The sequence below is a fragment of the Gopherus evgoodei genome, chromosome 11 (assembly GCF_007399415.2).
Source record: "Gopherus evgoodei ecotype Sinaloan lineage chromosome 11, rGopEvg1_v1.p, whole genome shotgun sequence".
NCBI lineage: Eukaryota > Metazoa > Chordata > Testudines > Testudinidae > Gopherus > Gopherus evgoodei.
Window position 1 is genome coordinate 76,910,920 of NC_044332.1, and position 23,304 is coordinate 76,934,223.

The 23,304-nt window shown below is 45.9% G+C and overlaps 1 protein-coding gene across 1 annotated transcript in view; it reads left to right on the forward strand.

Annotated features, from left to right (window-relative positions):
* Positions 1-22,408, forward strand: part of IGFBP2 (insulin like growth factor binding protein 2) — a 107,392-nt gene extending 84,984 nt beyond the window's left edge. Inside the window, exons 2-4 of the mRNA XM_030579376.1 lie at positions 2,148-2,368; positions 9,175-9,315; positions 19,747-22,408. Of these exons, the coding sequence (XP_030435236.1) occupies positions 2,148-2,368; positions 9,175-9,315; positions 19,747-19,914 (530 nt within the window). The 3' untranslated portion in view covers positions 19,915-22,408. The remainder of the gene's footprint in view (positions 1-2,147; positions 2,369-9,174; positions 9,316-19,746) is intronic.
* The last annotated feature ends 896 nt before the right edge of the window (positions 22,409-23,304 follow it).

Below are 23,304 nucleotides of genomic sequence, written 5' to 3' on the forward strand. Positions count from 1 at the left end.
GATCACATTGTTTCCAAAACCATTCTCTCTCATCTCCAGCGTGTGCACTCACATCCAGTGTTTTCTTTGGTTTTATATTTGTTAGCTTTGGGAATAAAAATTGTATGAAAATATCAGAAGCAGATTTTGTGAATGAACCAACTGACAAGATGTTTACCATCTGGCCTTGTTTTACTAGAACAATGCTTACTTGGGCAAATTTATATGTATTTCAGTGAAAAGCAGGAAGCAACAGGAGTTGATCAGGAAAGGACTGGCTGATCCTGCTTTAGATTTACTTGCTATACATTAGCTCATGCTCAAGTTTTTTTCTGAATGAAGCTGTGGAAAAGCTTGAGTGAAATAGCACCATTTCATTTTCTCTGTTAGTCTTAAATTCTGACCTTATTGGCAAGCACACCACTCATTCTCAACTGTAATTTACCAACATCTAAAGTTAATTATTTCTAGGAAATGGGTAAAACTTGGTTGTGTTTTGAGTTCTGCTTTATAACACGAAAAGGCTAAAATCCTCGAACAACTTCCAGAAAGCTGGGGTTTGGCACAATATTTTTTCTTTAATTCCATTCATTTTAAAGGCAATTTAATTTGTCATTGTCCCCCCACATCATCATATGTTTCTAATTAAATTGGAGACCTCGATATGTAAACAATTAAGATTATTATTAGAAAGTAATCCTTGGCCAGCTCCTAGGATGGCGTGGAGAGCATTAAGTTGTTGTTTTCACTCTGTGTCCTGACAGCACACTTGTGTCCTGAGGTAACATCATGTTGTGGAAATATGTAAATGTTTTACAAGCTTAATCTCCTAGGAAGTAGGACAGAACTGTAAAATTAGGACTGTTATGTGAACTGTGGTATAGCCCATGCACCTATATTCCATCACACACGGTTCTAACGTTATTTCACTTTGTGTCCATTGCTGACATCCAAAGTGCTGGATTGCTGAAAGTGAAATTACATCCAACTGGAAACACAAATCCCAGATTATTTCAGGCTTTAGTTACTGGAGTTTGCTGACGTGCTGTAGGTTTTAAAGGCCCGAGTTATACATTTGGTTCTTTACATGTTGAAAGAATCTGTATGCATGTCTCTTTTGAGAGATGAATACAGCCTAGCTTTTGTCACAGCAGTAACTAATATGTGCTCCAGGCTCTTAAAGAATGGGGGAAAATCTACCAAATATTAGACTATTGCAATGACTGGTTCATGTGTGTGCATTCCACTACTTTCAGCCGAACTGCTCCTCTGTGTTTCCTCAGCACTGTACTGACAACAGCTAGTGGACGTTCTCTTTTAGCAGTGAGATTTGTCAGGAGTGTGCTTTTGAAGCAAGCTGGGGAACATGAGTTCTGCCCCCACTGCTACCACATAATGGCTGTGGTTTGCAGCAGAGTGACAACCATGACCTAGGGAGGACTAGATTGGATCACAATGTTACACATTCTGTTGTAGGAGAACCAAAACGTGTGCAGAGTTTTGGAGTAAGCCCAACTGTAACCTTGAGTTTTCTTGCTGCTTGAGTCAGATCTTGCTAAATTATATTTTAGGTCTTGATGCTGACAACAGTGGCATGTTTAGCTCAAAGCACCTGCACTTGTGTTGGAGTTGAGAGAAGTAGCCAAATATAGCATATTTGGTTGAAGTTGGACCTGTCAAGAAGTATCATTGAAATGGCAGGTTTACCAAAAAATTATGGCACTAGTAAAACAGTGGCGGCTATTTCTGAGAATAGTCTCGAACAATTACTTTAACACACATGGAGTAAGTATTCCTGTAGATACACTGGGTGATGATAGATAGACCCCAAGTATCATTACTAATCACTTCAGTTTTAAGCTTTGAAGCTGAAATATAAACCCAACTGGACTTATGATGGGAAAAGTACATGCCTAAGTAAGTAATTTAGAAGGGCAAATAAAACCAGCCGGAGTATCTCAGAAATGATTTCCCCTCTGCTCTAAACTATCTTTAAGAGAGGTAATTATACCCTAATGAAAGGAGCCATCCTTACTTTCCAGATTAAAGGGAAAATGTGATTTTAAATTTTGCATTTGTGTCTTGGTAATGTGCCAGCCTTGAAACGATCCAGGAAGGAATTGTGAGAAAGATTGGGATTTTTTTTACCTTCCTTCTGTTTTACGCAGACAATGGTGATGAGGAGCTTGAAGTCTTTACGGGGAATTATGTGGATGGCACCCCCGGGGTGGTGAGTGGAGGTGGCGGGAGAAAGTCCGTGAAGACTGGCATGAAGGAGCTTGCTGTCATGCGAGAGAAAGCGAATGAACAGCAGAGACAGATGGGCAAAGTCGTCAAGCACCACCACAACCATGAAGAGTTGAAGAAATTACGGCCATCATCCATGAGGGTCAGTTGGCAAAAACTGTGTGTTGATGGGGGTGGAGGAGTGGAGGGCTGGGAGAGAATTATCATTAGCCTGGATCCAGTGCAGACTCCCAGGGGAAAATGTCAATCATTGCATTTGCAACAACCATTTTTTAAAAAGGGCAAACAAATGAAGCAAACATTTGTTTTGGCCTGAAACTGGGCTCAAACACACAAATAGTGAACTTTGTGTGCTAGTGAGAAGGCCTTGCTTTCCTTAATTCTACAGTGTTATGCATTAAAGCACTAAAAGGGATGCAAAGCATCCACCTTTGTAGGAACAGGACCTGTTCCTACTAAACAGCAGTAGGTGACAGTGGTGTGAATGGGCTCCTTGTCCAAGGCTTGGTGTCTCCACGTCCTTTTCTCTAGATGACTCCAATGAACATCCCTCTGGGAATCTTTGATTTATCCTTGTTCAGTACAGATTCACTTCAGTTCACTGAAGACACTGTAGCCCACCACATGGTCATCTGCCCTCACGGCGCCTCACGATGTGGATAAGTTTACCGGGTGAGGGATTTATGGTAGAGGACACATGGTGAGCTTCATGGTCTGCAGAGAAAGTGACAAAAAATTATCTTGTCTCAGACCCCACTTAACGTCAACCCGGATTTGATTGAGCACAAAGGCAAGGGACCCTTCTGAACCGGTTTCATACCGGGCATGGAATTTATGCTGCAGCAGAATTTCATTGGCGTTTTAGAGACAATCCACTGTCAGTGTGGGCAGCCACAAACCATGGCGCATACTGTTGAGGACTGCAAAATGACTCAATTTCCTGGAGGCCTTCGGGCCTTGAACTTGGTTGATAAGAATGCAGTGGCTTGGCTTTACTAGGTTGCATACGCCAAATAATAAATAAATACTACAGCCAGTGATGGCACTCTATAAATTGGCCAGTGGGCTGTCGTCTTCCCTATAAATGCATGCTTACAGAGACCACAGATCCCAACAGGCCATGGTCATCCTTATGTCTGCATGCTGCAATTTCTGAATTACAGAGGAAGAGCTCTGTAACCTGCTACATTTGGTAAAAGTCCTGTCCCTAGTGTCCATGGCCTTAGAAGAGCCACTACAATGCTTCTGTGCAAGGCATTGGATCTGGGCTCAGGTAAGTCCTGTAGGGAGCGTATACCTGCATGGTATAGAGGGCAGATAGGCATGGGCCAGGGGAGGGAGGATGAGCCTATGAATCTCCAGCTGTATGGATCCATCAGTCTTTCATCCCATATTAGGGGCTTGAATGGAGTGTGTAGAGTTGGCTGAAGTAGCCTCTGATGAGCAGCTTTGCCTATATTCTGCAGCCTGGCAGGAGAGGATTCCTCCTTAGTCCCCTTTCCCATGTTGTGAGGATGTGTCCTCCAAGGATCTCGATAAATGGCCACTTCATCCCTCTAGTGGACAATTTAGGCATGGTATGGCATCTTCTCTGTATGTGTGTGTGTATATATATATATATATATATATATACACTCTTATTATATGTTCCATTCTGTGCATCCGATGAAGTGGGCTGTAGCCCACGAAAGCTTATGCTCAAATACATTTGTTAGTCTCTAAGGTGCCACAAGTACTCCTGTTTAATTCAGGCATAGCTGCTGTACAATATTGTCATGTTTCAGAGTAGCAGCCGTGTTAGTCTGTATCCGCAAAAAGAACAGGAGTTCTTGTGGCACCTTAGAGACTAACAAATTTATTTGAACATAAGCTTTCGTGAGCTACAGCCCACTTCATCAGATGCATAGAATGGAACATATAGTAAGAAGATAGATATACATACAGAGAACATGAAAAGGGGGAAGTTGCCATACCAACTCTAAGAGACTAATTAATTAAGATGAGCTGTCATGAAAATCTTTTGTAATCCACCATGCACCTTGTTGGCTGGATGTGTAAATTGTGGGAAGCTTGAGGGTGCATCGGGAAAGCTCACCATTGGGTGAACTGTCATCTTCTTAAAGGGAAATCAATGCAAAATAGGAGAAACAAGGGAAAGGAATTCAGTCTGTCACCTTTCACTTGTGGTTTATCAGCCCAACAGGCTTTGTTTCTGGAGACCCTGCTTTAAAACCACCAAAACCTTTAGGCTGTGTCTACACTAGCACTTTTGTCTGTAAAACTTATGTCACTCAGGGGTGTGGAAAAAAACCAGAAGCACCAGTGTGGACAATGCTCTCTCGCCGGGAGATGTTCTCCTGCTGCTCATTAGGGATGATATAATTATGGTAGTGGGAGAGCTCTCTCCTGTCAGCATTGAGTGACTACACGGGACATCTTACAGTGGTGCAGCTGCACTGGTACAGCTGTGCAGTCGTAAGGTCTCCAGTCTAGACATAGCCTTAGGCTTGTGTATGGCAAGAAGAGGGGAAAACTTGTCCCTCAGGTGGAGGGCGGGTTGGGGAAGCCCAGAGAAATCCTGCTGCAATTTGCATGGCTTTGTTACTTGCCAGTGGTGCCTAGACACAGTGGTGGGTGTGGTATAAACACACACAGAGAAGGGGTTTAAAATACCTGCCAAGCAGGGGCTTAAACTGCTGATTCCTGCAGAATTGAAGCTTTCATTAAAAATATTTAACTGACAGGGTAAATCTAACAGCTGCAGTGCTGAGACTTGATGGCACCCGCGGCAGTAGACCAAGAGCACTGGGTTTGGGCATCGAACACTCCAGGAGAATGTTTGTTTAAATCCAGATCCAGCTGAGGGGTGCAGCACAGAATACACAATTCCTGGAAAGGGGCAAAGGTGATTTAATGCTGCCTTTTCCATCTTGGTGTCTGGGCAGGTCTGGGAGCCAGCATGGCCTAGAGTGTAAATGTGAACTGCTCCAAGGGCAAAGCACCAACCAGTCCCCCTCTCACCCAGCCTAGGACACTCCTTCAGCACACCTCTCTGCAGGGCTCTTTTTTGGGGACACTCTTTCCCTGGTGCCCTGGCGCTGGGGATATTAGCCAGCTGCCAGTTATGCCAGTTTTGTGTCCTCTTTATGGTGGCTCAGATGCCACAAAGGGGCTGCAGTGAAGCCTGGAATTGGGACCTTTGTTTGGGATGCAGGGGGAAGGATGATGAAAACATTTCCACTCCTAGTAGGGTCCGTGAATGCTCCCTCTCCTGCTAATCAAACCCTAACTTGTGGTGCCTAAGCTGTCCGAGTGTCCCTTTAGGGCGACACACATTCCTTGTGGGGGGTAAATTCTGCTCACCAGTGGGGTGTTGGAGAGGCTCTGAGCCTGGTGGAAGTGGGACAGTTTTGCTACATAAATCCCCTGTGCACTGGGAAACCCAGATCCCCTGGGACTCCTTCCACCACCCTGTGCAGGGAGCTTGAGGAACAGAGGGGCTTAAGGAGGAGTGAAGACAAAGCTAGCAGATCCATTGATATGGCAGGGTTTGCCCCCATTGTGTGTGTGTGTGTGCATGTGTGTGTATGTACCACAGCCCTGAGGCTGGAGAGTGAAGAATCTTTCAACCCCCTGATGCTCAGCAAGTTCCCCTGTCCCAAACTGGGAATGCTGGCTGGACAGAGAAAGAGAATTTGCCCCTTAATGATCCTGGATATCAGTCAACTCACTCACTTCTTTAGTTCACCTAGCAGAATCCCAGGCAGTCTCTGCTCCCTCCAGCGCTGACTTTTCTAATTCACTTTTTGATATCCTCCAGTTTGCTGAGTTGAGGCGATACAGGTCACTCCTGTGCTCACATCTTTTGGATAATCCTGGAGCAGCCATGTTACAAGGGGCTTTCCTCCCGCTCTGTATGTTCATAGTTGCTAGAAACACTGATCTAGTTGGCTCCTGCCTGCTCTGCCTGGCCTTGTGCCAAGCAGAGTTTGAGTCCCTGAAAGTTTTTGACACAGACTGGCAAAGCAGGGCATTAAAATTGTTTTAAGACTCACTCCAAAGCGTTTGTGTTCTGGAAGTGTGTGAGGGGGCCGGGGAGCTCACTCCTCATGGGTGGCCGTGCATTTTCCAAAGCGAAGGGGAGGTAGAAACGGGAAAGGGTAGCAGCAAGTTGCACTCTGTGCCAAGTAATGGAAAAAATGTAGCTGATTAGTAGGGGCTGTGGGAAATTGTGCAGTCAGACATTCCTTGTATAATGGGCGTTGGAACTACCCAAAACCCAAAGAGGGAGGCCGCAGGGGAGAATCACTGGAGCATCTTAAAAGAAATACAGTCTGATGTGATTCTCCTCCAGTGCCATGTAACCTACATAGAGGGGAGGTAAATCGAGTTACTTACCCTTCTGTGCTACAGAACACCTCTGACTGACTTAAGGTGTCTGCACAGACCATGAATTCAAATCCTTGTAAGACACAACAACTGGACTTTCTATCGGAACACTCTAAATATGAAAAGTGGAAATTATAATAGGATTCACTTTCTTCACTTTTCTTAGGAATCAAGTCCTAGTCTTCACCATAAGACAGCTACACACAGAGAATTAGCAATTACAGTTTTCTTTTTAATGGGTAACGTTCCCAAAATAAACCATTACAGCACATTCCCACGCACCCTAGCTAAACTAACATCACTAATTAGAGATTTGTTATTTTCCTTGAAAATGAACAATATAACACAGGGCCTAAATCCTAAAATGTATATATTGAATAGGGCTGTCAAGCAATAAAAAAGATTAATTGTGATTAGTTGCACTGTTAAACAACAATAGAATACCATTTATTTTAAATATTTTTGGATGTTTGCTACATTTTCAAATATTTTAATTTCAATTAAAACAGAATGTAAAGTGTACAGTGCTCACTTTATATTTATTTTTTATTACAAATATTTGCACTGTAAAAAAGAAAAAAATTGTGTTTTTCAATTCACATCATACAAGTACTGCGGTGCTATCTCTTTATCATGAAAAGTAGAATTGTGTACCAAAAAAAGGGCATTCAAAAATAAAACAATGTAAAACTTTAGAGCCTACAAGTCCACTCAGTCCTACTTCTTGGTCAGCCAATCACTCACACAAACAAGGTTGGTTACAATTTGCAGGAGATAATGCTGCCTGCTTATTGTTTACAATGTCACCTGAAAGTGAGAACATGTGTTTGCATGGCACTGTTGTAGCCGGTGTTACAAGATATTTACATGCCAGATGTGCTAAAGATTCATATGTCCCTTAATGCTTCAACCACCATTCTAAAGTACATGCGTCCATGCTGATGATGGGTACTGCTTGATAATGATCCAAGCAGGGCTGACTGATGCATTTTCATTTTCATCATCTGAGTCAGACGCCACCAGCAGAAGGTTGATTTTCTTTTTGGTGGTTTGGGTTCTGTAGTTTCCGCATCAGAGTGTTGCTCTTTTAAGAGTTCTAAAAGCATGCTCCAGACCTTGTCCCTCTCAGATTTTGGATGGCACTTCAGATTTTTAAACCTTGGGTCAAGTGCTGTAGCTATTTTTAGAAATCTCACAGCAGTACCGTCTTCGCATTTTGTCAAATCTGCTGTGGAAGTGTTCTTAAAACAAACGTGCTGGGTCATCATCCGAGACTGCTATAACATGAAATATATGTAGAATGCGGGTAAAACAAAGCAGGAGACATAATTCCCCCCCCAAGGAGTACAGTCACAAATTTAATTGACGCATTCTTTTTTTAACGAGCATCATCAGTATGGAAGCATGTCCTCTGGAATGGTGGGTGAAGCATGAAGGGGCATACAAATGTTTATCATATCTGGGTTTAGCATATTTGGGACTTTTAACTATCAAAAATCTTCTGTTTTCAGATAGGCTCACCTGACTATTATATTAACAACTAGATAAAAAATTTAGTTGTACCATATAACCAATTGTTTCAGCAGCCGCAATATTGAGTATATACACAACTTCAAAAAAACAAACAACCCCCCCCTCCAATTTCTGTAGCTGTTAGGTGAACGTAGTGTCTTTATTTCTATGATGTGATGCCACTCAGATATTTTGCCTCCAGTCTACGATTTCTTCGTTATGGTGTTTTCCCAGTTTTTATCCCACTGAGTTCCATAAAATTGCAGGAGACTGCATTGAGATCCAACCTATAGATTCAGTCTGGATTACCTCTGGAAGCTCTGTCTTTTTAATTCTATCTAATAGACCCTAAGGCTGGAATTGTTAAAGGTGTCTCATAGTGACAGGCTCCTGAATCCTATTGAAATTTAATAGGAGTTGGTCATTTAACTCCCTTAAATTCCACTGAAAATCCCAGCCTGCTGCAGTAATGTTTGTAAACAGCTGTGACTTCTGTCAATGTGAAGCCCTCGCACCCCCTCTCTCCAGTAAAATTGGCTTAAAGACAAAGCTGTTGCTGTGGGTATTTTATTGCTAGTGAATTCAGTCCACTAGCAGTTTCTGTTCATCTATCAGGGGAAATACAAGCAAAGACTAACATTACGGTGATTGTGTATGAAGGCTTGATTGCTGTACGTAAGTACCCATGCTAATTTAGTGCCAGGGTCTCTGGGCAACTTGCCAATATGTCACAAAGTTTGAGGGAACCTCTTTGACGGTCAAGCGACCTTGATAGAAGGCCCGGATAGGAAAAGTCGGCTGTGTTGGTAAATGCTCCAAGTGCTTGTGAAGGGATTTTTTTTTCTTTGATTGTTGAGAGCAACCTGAAGGCTGTGTTGAGTGAGAACTGTGAAACAATACCTCTTCCTGCTAGGTGGTTGTCCAGGGCCTTGACCTTACCCTGCATACGTCAGAGAAAGGGGAAAGAATCTGTCCTCTCTTTTGTTTTGGCTGAAACCTGCTGTTTCCCTGATTATTTTTTTTTCTGCTTTCTTGGCCTTTTTTCAGACCCCCTGCCAGCAGGAATTGGATCAGGTCTTGGAACGTATCTCAACCATGCGTCTGCCAGATGAGCGTGGCCCGTTGGAGCACCTCTATTCCCTGCACATCCCCAACTGTGACAAGCAAGGCTTTTACAATCTCAAACAGGCAAGTGTGGGGAGCTGCTGGGCTACCCTGAGCGCGTGCGCCTTCGCTTTGGGTTTGACTATTCAGTGTTGCTTTGAGGTCATTGTTCAGCCATTCCTGCTTTGGAGGACATGGGCGAACAAAAGAGCAACTCACATAGACGTAGGTGCTGCCCTGGGAGAACACGGGTCCTAGCATGCAATGCTTCATCATAATCCTAGAATCATAGAATATTAGGTTTGGAAGAGACCTCAGGCGGTCATCTAGTCCAACCGCCTGTTCAAAGCAGGACCAACACCAACTAAATCATCCCAGCCAGGGCTTTGTCAAGCCGGGCCTTAGATCTCTAAGGATGGAGATTCTACCACCTCCCTAGGTAACCCATTCCAGTGCTTCACCACCCTCCTAGTGAAATAGTGTTTCCTAATATCCAGCCTAGACCTCCCCCACTGCAACTTGAGACCATTGCTCCTTGTTCTGCCATCTGCCACCACCGAGAACAGCCAAGCTCCATCCTCTTTGGAACCGCCCCCTTTCAGGTAGTTGAAGGCTGCTATCAAATCCCTGCTCAGTCTTCTCTTTTGCAAACTAAATAACCCAAGTTCACTCAGCCTCTCTTCGTAAGTCGTGTGCCCCAGCCCCCTAACCATTTTCGTTGCCCTCTGCTGAACTCTCTCCAATTTGTCCATATCCCTTCTGTAGTGGGTGGACCAAAACTGGACCAGAGAAGCCAGGCCATAGGTCCAGATAGGAGCTATGGACTTTTACTGACATTTTATTTAGCATCTATATGAGCCAGAAGAGCCCTAGCTGGTCACAGCTAATCTTTCCCCAGGGGTCGGTGCGGAATTATTCCCTAGTGCTCTGTGCAGGCTACTTTTAAAAGTCCAGAGCAACTGGGCTTCCACCCCTTCCTTTTGGAGACTGTCCCACAGCCTTCCAGATCTCACTGCTGGAAAGTTTCACCGGATAGTGAGCCTTAACTTTCTCTTTCTTCTCATCCCAGTCCCTTTGGTTTATAACCTTGGGTGTCCAATCATTACTTTTGTCATAACATATTTCCCAGATTTGGACCTTAGCGTCCAAAATATGGGTGTTAGCATGAAAACCTGCAAGCTTAGTTACCAGCTTGGACCTGGTAAAGCTGCCACCACCCAAAAAATTAGAGTGTTTTGGGGCACTCTGGTCCCCCAAAAAACCTTCCCTGGGACCCCAAGACCCAAATTCCTTGAGTCTCGCAACAAAGGGGAATAAACTATTTCCCTTCCCCCTCCTCCTTCCCAGGTGTTCCCTCCCTGGGTTCCTGGAGAGATACACAGAAGCAAGCTTCGTGAATCTAAACAGAGGGACTCCACCCTCTCCGTTTCCAGTCCTGGAAAACACTAGTACGGAGATATCTAATCTCTCTTCCCCCTTACCCAGAGGGCATGCAAAGTCAGGCTAGTAAATCTAACACACAGAGATTTCCCCTGATTTCTTCCTCTCACCAATTCCCTGGTGAGCTACAGGCTCAATTCCCTGGAATTCCCATTAAAGAAGACTCCAACAGGTCTTAAAAAGAAAGCTTTATATAAAAAAGAAAGAAAAAATACATAAAAATGGTCTCTCTGTATTAAGGTGACAAATACAGGGTCAATTGCTTAAAAGAAATATGAATAAACAGCCTTATTCAAAAAGAATACAATTTAAACACTTCAGCAACTACACACATGTAAATACAAAAGAAAAAAAAACAATAACCCCTATTGTTTTATGATCTTTGTACTCACAACTTGGAAACAGAAGATTAGAAAGCATGAGACAGAAAAATCCTTCCCATAGCCGAGAGGCACAGACACTGGACAAAGAACTCAGACACAAACTTCCCTCCACCCAGATTTTAAAAAGTCTTGTTTCCTGATTGGTCCTCTGGTCAGGTGTTTCAGGTTACTGGTGTTACCCCTTTACAGGTAAAAGAATATTAACCCTTACCTATCTATTTATGACAACTTTCTCTTACAAGCCTTTCCCGTGCTTGTGTAAAGGTTATCAGACCCCACCCATTAACTCCTTGTGCTCTCTCTCATAAACCAATTCCTCCAGCTGCTTAGTCATAGCGGCATTGTTTGATAGTTACTGAGGTGTATGTTTATGCTGTTCTTTCACTGCAGAATTCCACACTTACATGCTCGTGACTTAGCACAGGAAAGAGGAGTGGTTTTAGTCTCCCATTTTCCCCAAAACAGAGGAGAAAAATTAAATGTTCAGACCTTTGGTCTGATTGGGCCCCACTAAACTGTGAAAAAAGGGGGCAGCTCTGTGGTATGTTGTACAACCCTACAGATGCCATAGCCTGTGGAAACCCTGGAGGGATGACAGATGTACCTATCTCATAGAACTGGAAAGAACCTTGAAAGGTCATTGAGTCTAGTCCCCTGCCTTCTCTAGCAGGACCAAGTAGTATCCCTGACAGTTCTCTCTGATCCCTAAATGTCCCCCTCAAGGATTGAACTCAGAACTCTGGGTTTAATAGGCCAAGGGTCAAACCATTGAGCTATCCCCCCCATCATACTGAAGGAATGACAGTAAATTTTGGGTATAAAGATTTATGCCAAACTTCAGCAGTTTTGTACCACAAGAGTGATGCCGATTCCAAGTTACCAGGATTCTGTGAAGGATGTTGAATTGGAGTCCTGGGGTACATCCTTCCACGGAAGCTCAGGGCTGAGATCTGTCACCCTTCTGAAGAAATCTACTGGGCCAGAGTCCACTAAGTCAGTAGATGGGTTTGACCCCTTGGCTAGTGAGTTGTAGTAAGAAAGGTGGTTGGGCTACAAAGGAAAAGGATGACTTTGGCCGGATATGCCCTCTGCTTTTAGCATTTATATAGCACCTTTCATTCCAAAGCCCTTCATAACTTACCTGCATACAGCACCATTGTTGGGAGTCCCAGCACCCAGCGTTATCACACTGCTGCACAGGGAAAGGAAATGTTGGCCAAGGACACCAGTGAAACCTCGACTTTTACCAGACATGCTCTGAGATCTTTAATGTGCATGCAGAACAGACAGCCCATTCCTGCACCCAGCACCAGACTCGGTGAATAAGCCTCAGAAAGAGGCAGGACTGAGCTTAGAATGACTAGACATCCTAATAAAATTGGGACTGTCCTGATTTTGAGGAGTTTCGTCTCTGTGTCCCGACCAAAATACGGTCGAGACGCCATTTGTCCCAATATTTTGTTTCCTGGTCTTCGGTGGCAATTGGCCGGAGAGTCCTTCAGTCGTGGACGGTATTTCAGTAGCAGGTGCTTCAGTCTTTGGCGGCAAGTTTATTACCCGCTGCTGAAATACCGCCAAAGACTGTCCGTGACTGAAGGGCGCTCCGCCGAATTGCCGCTGAACTCCCGGACGAGTGAGTATACAAAACCCCCAAAAAACAAAATAACCACCCCTGCAGCGGTCCCGATATTTTCCCCTTAACATCTGGTCACCCTAACTGAGCTGGCCTTTCCATGTCTTGAACCTGTGGCTTTATGGTATCTGGGTGTTTTAGAGACAGTGCTTTAACCACAAACACAGCCTCTTTGGCAATAATAATAAAAGGCTGCTTTACAAGACTTCTAGGCATGGGTAACGTGATGTGCAGCAGTTAGCAAAGGTTGCAGCAGACACCATGCAGTACTTTTCAACACCTGAAAGGGGAGTAGGACTTTTGACATAATGGGTATCCGTTCCCTTTGGCGTTGTAACTGTAGATCAGAGACCAGCTGTGCCACGTAGCTGGGTTATGACTCACTCTGCATTCCCTCCCTCCATAGGGGAACTGCGGCAACTGTGAGGCTCATCATCTTTGTGCTCCTGGTTGCATGTACTGCATTGTGAATAAACACGCACTGGGGCCCCAGCTGAAGAGGTGGGGCCTAAACATGCACTGTAATTCCGTCAATGCCAGGACAGTGGGATAGACAGAATCACTGTGTGTTTTTTGCAGCACAGTCTGCTTGGTGGCGCTTAAAAACAAAAGCTTAAGAAATTATTATGCTATCTGAGTTATGACTATTTCTATGAATCTTGACTTCTGCCGTCATTACATGGTTAAAACATAATTAGTATTGCAGGGAATTTTTAAATTCCTGCTAGTGCAAAAATGTAAGTGTATACGCTTTAAAAAGACCAACAATGTGGAATTAAATGTTAATAACTATCAAGACTGATAAAGATGCAAATTTTCCCCTCCCCACCCTGAATACTGTACTGGATCCATAGTCACTTAAGAGTATCATGACTGTTACTGTGCAGTACACCATATCATGTGGAGCATCACAGAAGCAGCAGGGGATAGAACTCACATCTACCCTACTCTGGAAGGACTAGTCCCTAGCATATAAATTCCAGGAACCTCTCCATTAGATTTGATCAGTATAGTGCTTCTGACACACAGCTGAGCAGTTCTGAGTCCATTCAACAGAGGGCAGTGCAATACATACACATACTAGCCATCTCATTGCAGTTCAGCATATTAGCCTCAGCAAAGTTTAGTCTCTGGCTCCAAAGAGAGCTGATCGGGGTGGAAATGTGTCGTCTTCTGTATTTGGAAAACACGTGCTACCATTTGGGTGCTACTGCAAAAGGAATATTAAAAAAAAAATTTTCTAACTGCCTCTTTCTATGCGAACCCATGCCATGCAGATCTGTCAAAGAGAATGCAATTGACCAGTGCAGTCATTTAGAAGGTAAATCAATTTGGATATGGGAAACTGTTATAAAGGCCAATTCTCCATTCAGCCAAATTCTTACTACAGCTTCAAAGAAGCATTTATCAACAGGGATTGAGAACAGGCTCCATCCACCAACATCGAGTGTTCTTGAGAGGAGGCATTCAGTGCACTGGAGCAATCCATGTTAAATGCCCACATCTCCTCCTTTAATCTAAATTTACCTTGTCTCACTAATATCCTGGGACTAACACAGCTACAACAACATTGCATGCATGTCTCTCCTTGTCCTTTGTAACAAGAATGGAGTGGCCTGAACCCTCACTGCTACTCCACATCCCCCAGGCCATCAGATCCCCAATGGCTAGCTTTGTTCTGCCTTGTTAGTCACCTGCTAGTGCCCACTGAAAGCATTTCAAGGGGCTGTCCCAAGGAGGCATGATGAAATAGCACTGCAAGGGATAATGAACAAAGAGATAGATAGATAGATAGCGGGAGGATCAGGTTTAGGACAGGAAGAGATTTAGAGATGTTTTATTACACGTGCATTTGATCAGGTGCCGGGATATTGCATTGTATTTATTTTGTGGAGATGAGCAAGGAGAGCGGAATCTATGTATACGGTGATAATTATAGTATGAAGGAAGAATCAGGGAACAGGTCAGGCAGGAGTGTGGCTGACTAGTAGTCAAGCAACATCCACTAGACGAAATAGCTGCATCTGTGTGGTGTAACACAAATCATTTCATCTGAATGTTTGTCCTAGGATAAATGTTGCTACATTGAAAATCAGCATCTTGACTTTGTGCCTGCCATGCATCTGTCAGTGGGAGACCAGTGTGAACTTCGAGCCACCAGCCTGCCCCAACCCCCTTGCCACTAATGGGATTTCTGTGATCTTGTAAGATAGCCATAAGCTAGCAGGTATCAGAGGGTAGCCGTGTTAGTCTGGATCCATAAAAGCAGCAAAGAATTCTGTGGCACCTTATAGACTAACAGACGTTTTGGAGCATGAGCTTTCGTGGGTGAATACCCACTTCTTCAGATGCATGTCATGCATCTGAAGAAGTGGGTATTCACCCACGAAAGCTCATGCTCCAAAACGTCTGTTAGTCTATAAGGTGCCACAGGATTCTTTGTTGCTCATAAGCTAGCAGGATCAGGTGAAAGGCCTACACAGGAAAGAACAGGTGTTGCAGCCCAGCACAGTGTTAGGGGATTATGTGCTAGTGTGATAGGCAGCAGTAGAAAACCCTAAGGGTATGTCTACATCTACAATTTTGCAGCGCTGGTTGTTACAGCTGTATTAGTACAGCTGTATAGGGCCAGCGCTGCAGAGTGGCCACACTTACAGCAACCAGCGCTGCAAGTGGTGTTAGATGTGGCCACACTGCAGCGCTGTTGGGCGGCTTCAAGGGGGGTTCAGGGAACACGAGAGCAAACCGGGGAAGGAGACCAGCTTCGCCGCGGTTTGCTCTCGCGTTCCCCGAACCCCCCTGCAAACCGCAGGGAAGGAGACCTGCTTGCACGGAGGTTCGGGGAACGCGAGAGCAAACCGGGAAAGGAGACCAGCTTCGCCGCGGTTTGCTCTCGCATTCCCCGAACCCCCCTGCAAACCGGGGAAGGAGACCTGCTTGCACGGGGGTTCGGGGAACGCGAGAGCAAACCGGGGAAGGAGACCAGCTTCGCCGCGGTTTGCTCTCGCGTTCCCCGAACCCCCTGCAAACCGCAGGGAAGGAGACTTGCTTGCACGGGGGTTCGGGGAACGCGAGAGCAAACCGGGAAAGGAGACCAGCTTCGCCGCGGTTTGCTCTCGCGTTCCCCGAACCCCCCTGCAAACCGGGGAAGGAGACCTGCTTGATTACCAGATGCTTCCTCAGGTATGCTGGGATACCTGCTTATTCCACGGAGGTCAAGAAAAGCGCTGGTAAGTGTCTACACTTGATTACCAGCGCTGGATCACCAGCGCTGGATCCTCTACACCCGAGACAAAACGGGAGTACGGCCAGCGCTGCAAACAGGGAGTTGCAGCGCTGGTGATGCCCTGCAGATGTGTACACCTCCTAAGTTGCAGCGCTGTAACTCCCTCACCAGCGCTGCAACTTTGTGATGTAGACAAGCCCTAAGATAGGGAAAAGCAGTGTTGGTGACAGTAGTTGGCATTCTTGCTCTGAAGCAGATTTGAAATTGGGAGTGGAACCAGCATGCAGTCTAGTGTTAAAATTCCCAAAGAGGCTTCCATCACTTTCCTTATACCTCTGTGATAGGAAACATATCCTGTCATTCAGTTTAATTTTTTCCTTTCATTATTTTGTTCTCTTATGCATGTGTATCACCCCAAATAATTCCTCCTCCTCGGTGTCTCACCCTTCAAAGGTAGCTGGGCAGAGATTCTTTTAAACTCTCTATACTACCTCGCTCTTTTATAACACTTTTTAATCGGCAGATCTCAAAGCACTTTACAAATGAGGTCAATATCATTATCCCCATTTTACAGGCAGGGAAACTGAGGCACAGAGCAGTGAAGTGAGTTGCTGGAGGTCACTCAGCAGGCCAGTGGCATAGCTAGGAATAAAACCCTAGTCTCTTAAATGCCAATCTACTCTTCTAGCCACTAGGCCACACTGCCACTCATCAAGCAATCCTTCCACCTCCTCATCATATCTGTTGTTTTCCTCTCTACTTCCTCCTATCTGTGCAGTATCTTCTTTGTAACTAGAATAACATGACAATCTTCCCTCCAGTCCCTGCCAAAAACTGAAGTGAACAAATGAGCTTTACACCCTAGCCTGTAGGGTCAATAACATGTCAGCACTGTCATGCCAACAGGCAAAGCAAATTCCATAGCCAGGCACCCTCTGTAGAGAATGCCTTGTCCCCAGAAGGTCAAATCTAGCCACTGTTTGGGAGAGCATCCAACATGATAAACCCGCCAAAAAATGCTGAAATGGGGCTTTTTTGGCTTGTAGCTTGTTGCTTGTTTGGCTTGTTGCTTTTCTTTTTTTGATCGGCTCCCGGCAAGCAGGGGCAAGGGGGAGGGAGAGAGTCAGGGGTGCACAGCGGGCCCACCACAGTCCCAGGCTGCACATCAGGGGGATCTAGTCACATAGAGTGTTGGGTTTCTTAGGGATTGGCTTGTTTTGAAATGGGACTAGCTTGATTTATGGCTTATTGTGAAAGTGGGGGTGTTTATTTACCATGTGAAAGTTGGCAGCTGTGAAAGCATTCCATCTAATCTCAACTGCTATGATGGCGCATTGGGAGAGAGGTGTGTCTCATGCAGCCCGGATCTAGATCATGTAGGACTGATCTGTAGGAGCACTTTGGACTGCACCTGGCCATTCCCTCAGTGGCCTCTGTATTATCAATACCTAGAAGACATCTTAAGAAGACATGTCCCAGTGCTCGATCATTCACTTTCCCTTAGCCACTCCCTTGCTGAGCTGAGGTCTGGACTGGCCACTGCGGATGTGAGATGACACAAGGGTGTGATGGCTCTGAGGTAATCTCAACTCCTTGTCCTTGGGGCTATGAAGCGGCACATGGCCCAGCTGGATTTCCAGGGCTGTAATTATCTTGCAATGACCACACCCCATCGAGCTGGCCAATTCCTCTGAAACGGATGATCTGTCCTGTCTAAAGGAATCTAGACTATTGAATAAGCCCCATGCAGTATAGGTTTCACTTGCATTGCGAAGAAAAAGCCTTTCTAAAGTGGATTTCTGAGAGGAGACCATGCCCGAGAAATGGGTGGGGCTTTGCACTAAAGGACAAATGGCTAGATACTGGAAATAGCAGCGAATCTTTCCCCAGAACGCGCTCGTGAAGAGAGAACTGTGAGACAGGCCAGCTGCTCCATTCGGGCCTCCCCTGTGCTTGGCGCTGCCAGGGGACCAGCCCATTGGGGAAGATTTCACTTCTGGTCCAATCTGGGCTGATCCTGCTGCCATTGATTTTAATGGGAGTTGAGAGCACTCAGCCCTTGCAGGAGACTCTCAGCTCCTTGCAGGACAGAGCCCTAATTAGGTCTGATCCTGCCTCCGTACAGTCAATGGGGGCTTTGCTATTGGTTTCAGTGGGTGCAGGGGCAGCCTGTAGAAAGGTCCTGCAGTTGAACGGTGGGCCTCTGAGCCTGCTCCTGGGGATGATACTCCAGGCTTATGGCCCCTGGCCCTGCTTGGAACTTTCCCATAATGTGAACAAAATACCGGCCCAAGTAACCTGTTGTTCATATTTCCTGAGTGAGTGCATCTCCCATTGACAGCTGGGTGCACACACCTGAGGACTGGCTGGAGATGGGCAGGGTGGGGGCAGTGTGAGAGCTGTACCTCCCCTAAAAGCAGGGCAGAATACAGAACTAGATAGAGGAGGCTAATTAACGAAGCTGCTGCGTGTGCTCATCAGCTCAGAGCTGTCCACTAACGGGGGCATTTTAACAAGGCCTAAGGGTGTGATTTTTCATCTGCACTCAGCATTGGCCTAACATGGCTCCTAGTGCAGTTCCACTGACGTCAATGAAAGCAGAGTTAGAAGAACATGGAGTATGTTTGAAAATCACACTCCACCCAAACACCTGCCTGGGCAGCCCTTACTCATCGGAACGGTGCTGCCCTGTGGATCCTGTCGTGAGAGTAAGGGCTGCTGGATGGGGATGTTCATTGTAAATGCCCAAGAGCCCTCTTGCTGCTGTGTGGTGAGGAGGGCATGCTCAATGCCAACCAAAGCATAGGCAAAAAACCACAGCCCATGCCCTTTCAGCGGGGAAGGGTTAGTCTTGTAGTTAATGCATAGGCCTGGTCTCAGGTTCTGTGCCTGGATCTGCCACAGACAAGTTGTATGGCCCTGGGTAAGTCCCTACTGCTCTCTGGGCCTCAGTTTCCCCATCAGTACAGTAGACCTAATGAAAAGCTCACTTGTTTAAGTGCTTTGGGATGTTTGGTGGGGCACCGTGTTGTTGTTAGCACTGTTTCAGAGCTTGTCCAGGAGACTTTAGCTCTCTCTGGGAGCTTTCCATCCCCGAGCCTGGAGCACTGCTCATGGCTGTCCTTGGGTTCCGTCTGGCCCAGCAGTCCAAAGTCACCTTGAAGCCCACTTTCCTTCCATCTGCGTTTCCAGAGCCAAGTGCCCTGTGGTCAGCTCCTTTCTGTTTACTGCCCCGAGTTTGGAAGCCTCATTGCCAACAAAAGCATTTCCAGTCCCTCCTGTGTCACAGCACTCAGGACTGAGGTACCTGGAAGGGGCCTCACATGAGGGACTCCCTTTGTTTTCCTGAATGGCCTGTGTTTTGTCCCTCGGTCCCGCTGCAGAAAGTGGCTCAGATTCAGCTTTTAACATGTACACAACCTCCAAGTCTTTCAGAATGAACCTCTGCCATACATATTGACAGCGCAGGTCACCATGGGCACCTGGTGCTGCCACACAGGGCAGGGCGTGGGCCTGCTGCCCAGGGCCCTCTCCAGGCAGGAGCAGGGAAATATTCCTTCCTTCTCTGCACAAAGACACTAGGGCAATACACTCCCTGTGAGGCCTAGTGCAGCTGCTAAGGACATCGGGCCCCCTAGGGTGCTACTCCCTCCTGCAGCAGAATTGGCAGTAAGGTGCTGCAGGCAGGAGAGGGAGTATTCCTTTGCAGGGTGTCACCCTACTTCTTGGCCCTGCTGGAGGCCAGTTCTCCGACATGTGGGCTCTGAAGTAATTTGCTGTTCAGTGTCTTTTCCACCCAATAACCATTTCCATCCCGCCCTCTTCCCCCCCAGTGCAAGATGTCTGTGAATGGTCAGCGAGGAGAGTGCTGGTGTGTGAACCCCATCACTGGGAAAGTGATCCAGGGAGCACCCACCATCCGCGGAGACCCTGAGTGCCACCTCTTCTACACGGCACATGAACAGGAGGAGCGGGGAGCACATGTCCTGCGCATGCAGTAGATGGACGCATTCCTGCTCACTGGAGACAGCTCAGCCTGGCCAGAGTGCTGGATTTTACATGGGTTTCAGCAAGTCTATTTATATTCTGCAAAAGACTGGCTTTGTGCATTGCCTGTGGCCCTCTTCTCTTGCCTTCAGCCTGCTGGGGAAGGACCGGGGTGCAGGGTGGGTTGCAAGGGGGGAAGGGGCAGAAATTGCTTTTCTTTGGTCTTCTGTGTAAAGTCAATGAAAGACAAAGCTTTGTCTTCTGTCAGCTCTTCCCCCACTGCAACGTACTAGGTATTCGCGTGCTTCCAGAGTCACTCGCGGCCCACCAGCCCCACCACCGCAAAGTGATAGCATAGTGCAAGGGAAACAGGGCATACGCGGGAGGCCAGGTGAAAACCACGCAGCCCTGTTGAATGTAAAGTCCTGAGCTCCCCGGATGTCTCCAAAGAGCCTAGGTGATAATGCTCAAAACAAGATGGATGAAAATCTTTGCCCCCAAGACCAAAGAATGTAAATAATACACGTCACCTCCTGCTCGAATCCTGTCAACCTGTCCCTATTGCCAAGCTGCTGTTTCTGTTTGTCATGAAGTGGGCTGTGGTGGTGGGGTAGGAAAGGAGGGGAATTCCTGAATTTCCCAGCTGGATCACGCCAGTACACAGCTCCAATCACCCTCCTCTAGGAAGGCAATGGAGAGAGAAAGGAATTGAGACGGTACAGCCAGCCCCATGCATTGTGTCTGGGGCACATCCCCAGAGATGTGGAGCACTTTCAGCTCTCATAGACTTCAATGAGAGTGGATAGTTCTCAGTATCTCTCAGGACCGGGCCCTGAATTATAACCTAAATCTTAAAGATCCAGTCCTGGGATCTGCTGAGCAATCTCCTTCGTGGGGATAGGAGCCTTACTGGTAAGGTGGGAATTAAGGGCCTGATCCTGAGAGATGCTGACCACCTGCAATTTAATTTAATTGCAAGTGCTCCGTATTTCACAGGATCAGGCCCTACATTTTGTAATTGAAGGAGCAAGAATTAAATTGCAGAGAGAGGAGAGCTCTTACAGATTTAGGGTAACAATCCAGGAAGTCTCTCTCTCTCTTTTTCTAAATAGCAAAAACCCATCTAAAACCCGTACTTCCAAGCGGCTGCCAACGTCCCTCATATGTTGCAGGGAGCATCAGCCATTCAGCACATACCTTTTGTAAGTAAAGTGCAGTATATATATAGTGCTTTGAAAGCGCCCCTCCCCCCCCGTGCGCACGCACACACACACACACACACACACGCACATACACACTCTCTCTCTCTCTCTCATAAATTTAATAAACACAATTCCAGGAACTGGCGGTGATGTTGCACTGGAAGATCAGTTCCCAAGAACAGGTGTCTCTGCCATTACTTTACACATTGATTTGTTTCTGTATGAAACACACACAAGTTGAGAATAAGCCATGAGATTTTCTTTTCATACCTATGACATTTGCAGGACAATTCCTAGGTCCTTATGCTTAGAGTAATCCTTGGATTTTTAAAAAATATATATTCAACGAGGAAGATAAGGCATCTCCCCCGCTCGCATTTGGAAGTTGATTCATTTCTAAGGTGGTGATTAGTTGAAAGGAAAGGAGTGGGATTTAAGACAGGGCAAAGCACGTGGACTGCCCATGGGGAGTTTGACTAGACTGTTGAAGCCCAGGATGGCTCTGCCGGACAGGCATGCTGAAGATTGACAAGTGCTTTGGAAGAGCTTTCAGGGGACAGAATGTCTGCTCATGGGGATATGTGCAGCAGCTCTGTGACTCACTGAGGAAGCGGCCTAAGCAGTAAAACAGCCACCATCCACTGAAGCATCTGAGTCATTTTGAGGCGCTGCTGTATTATGTTGTATGCATCATGTGCTGCCCATAGAACTGGGAGAGGGATTAAATCTGCACAAAATTGTTACCAGCTGAAACAAAAGGAGGGCGTGTGTGACCTGAACTTCACTCTGCCTAACAATGGGCTTAGACTTTCCGTTCACTTCCTTGCTGTATAGTAGTTGAACTGAAACCATGGTTGGCAAATCTGAGAACACCACTTTGGGTAGGAAGTGAGACCAGGCTGAACAGTTGTTCTTTTGCTCTGTGAATATTTGCTGCCCAACTTAATGTACCTTCTTGTGATCTAGTTTGCAGTTAGTTACCAGTGCCTTCAATTGGTAAATATCACCTGCACCTGAACACGCACACACAGATGATCTTAGTTATCAATAACAACTGCAGACTCTTCTAAATGCAGATGCAGCGCTGTAATGGACAAAAGCATCAAGGGGGCAGGGAGGTGGGGAATCACACCCAGGTTTAGCGTTGTTAATATGAACAGAAAAAAAAATTCTGGAAGGGATCAAAATTTCACATGGAAACTGCAAATGACACAAAGAGAACCCCCAGCATAAGAGCTGCTCTTTGAAATTAAACCTCCAGCTCTTCCAGCCGTGAGATGAAATACAAAGGAGATTTTAAAAAGGAGGGGCAGGAGTCATCTCTTTTGTGTATTGTGTGTGTGTATGTGTGTGTGTGTGTGTGTGTGTGTGCACGTGTGCAAAACCTAGTCATATAAATTGGTGCTACCTGTTTTCTGTTAACATCAAAGGGGGTTTGTTCTGCTTTTCACATAAACCTAGTAAGCATCTGACCTTGTCTGCAGTTTGTACCTTTTGTTTTGTTTAGAAATCATGATGCTTTTTTCTTTCTCTTTTGGAAAAGCTGAACTGCATAAAGTTGGAATAAATTAAATGGGATGCCAAAAAAGTGTCATCTTTCCCCCCCTCATCTGTTAATAGAACATACGTTTTTGCCTGGTGCATCACACACAAATAGTGGCCCATTCCCTGCTTCGTCCTACAGGTATTGTAAACATGATGCAACGGGCAGCAAGGAGACGGTGGGCATTTATTATTATTATGGGTCTCAGCTGTATATGGCGAGAACAGAGGTATAAGTTAGCCAGGCTGCCCGGTGCATTTATTCAGTGCTCACGGCTTATATCAGTTATGCTCTCATTTTGAATAAAGAAGGCTTTGGCCTTCCTCGTTGCAAAGAAGATCTTTCGTGTACGAACCAAGTGTAACCCAAAGCAGTGAGCCTGTTGATGGCCTGAAACAACAGCTCTGAGCAGTGTGAACCTCCCTGCCACCACGGCTTTCATTGAGAGGTTAACTTCAAAGTGTGCGGGTGGAATTTTAAATGGCAGCATTCATTACATGATCATTGTAGCAGATGGATGGGGAAGAAAGGAGGAGTGAAGGCTAAGAGGGATGGCAGTTGGGAGCTGCTGCAGGGAAGGAAATACAGACCCAGAGGAGGGGAGAAAGAAATGCAGGGCAAATAGAGGAGGCTGGGGAAGAGAAGAGAAACAGGGCAGA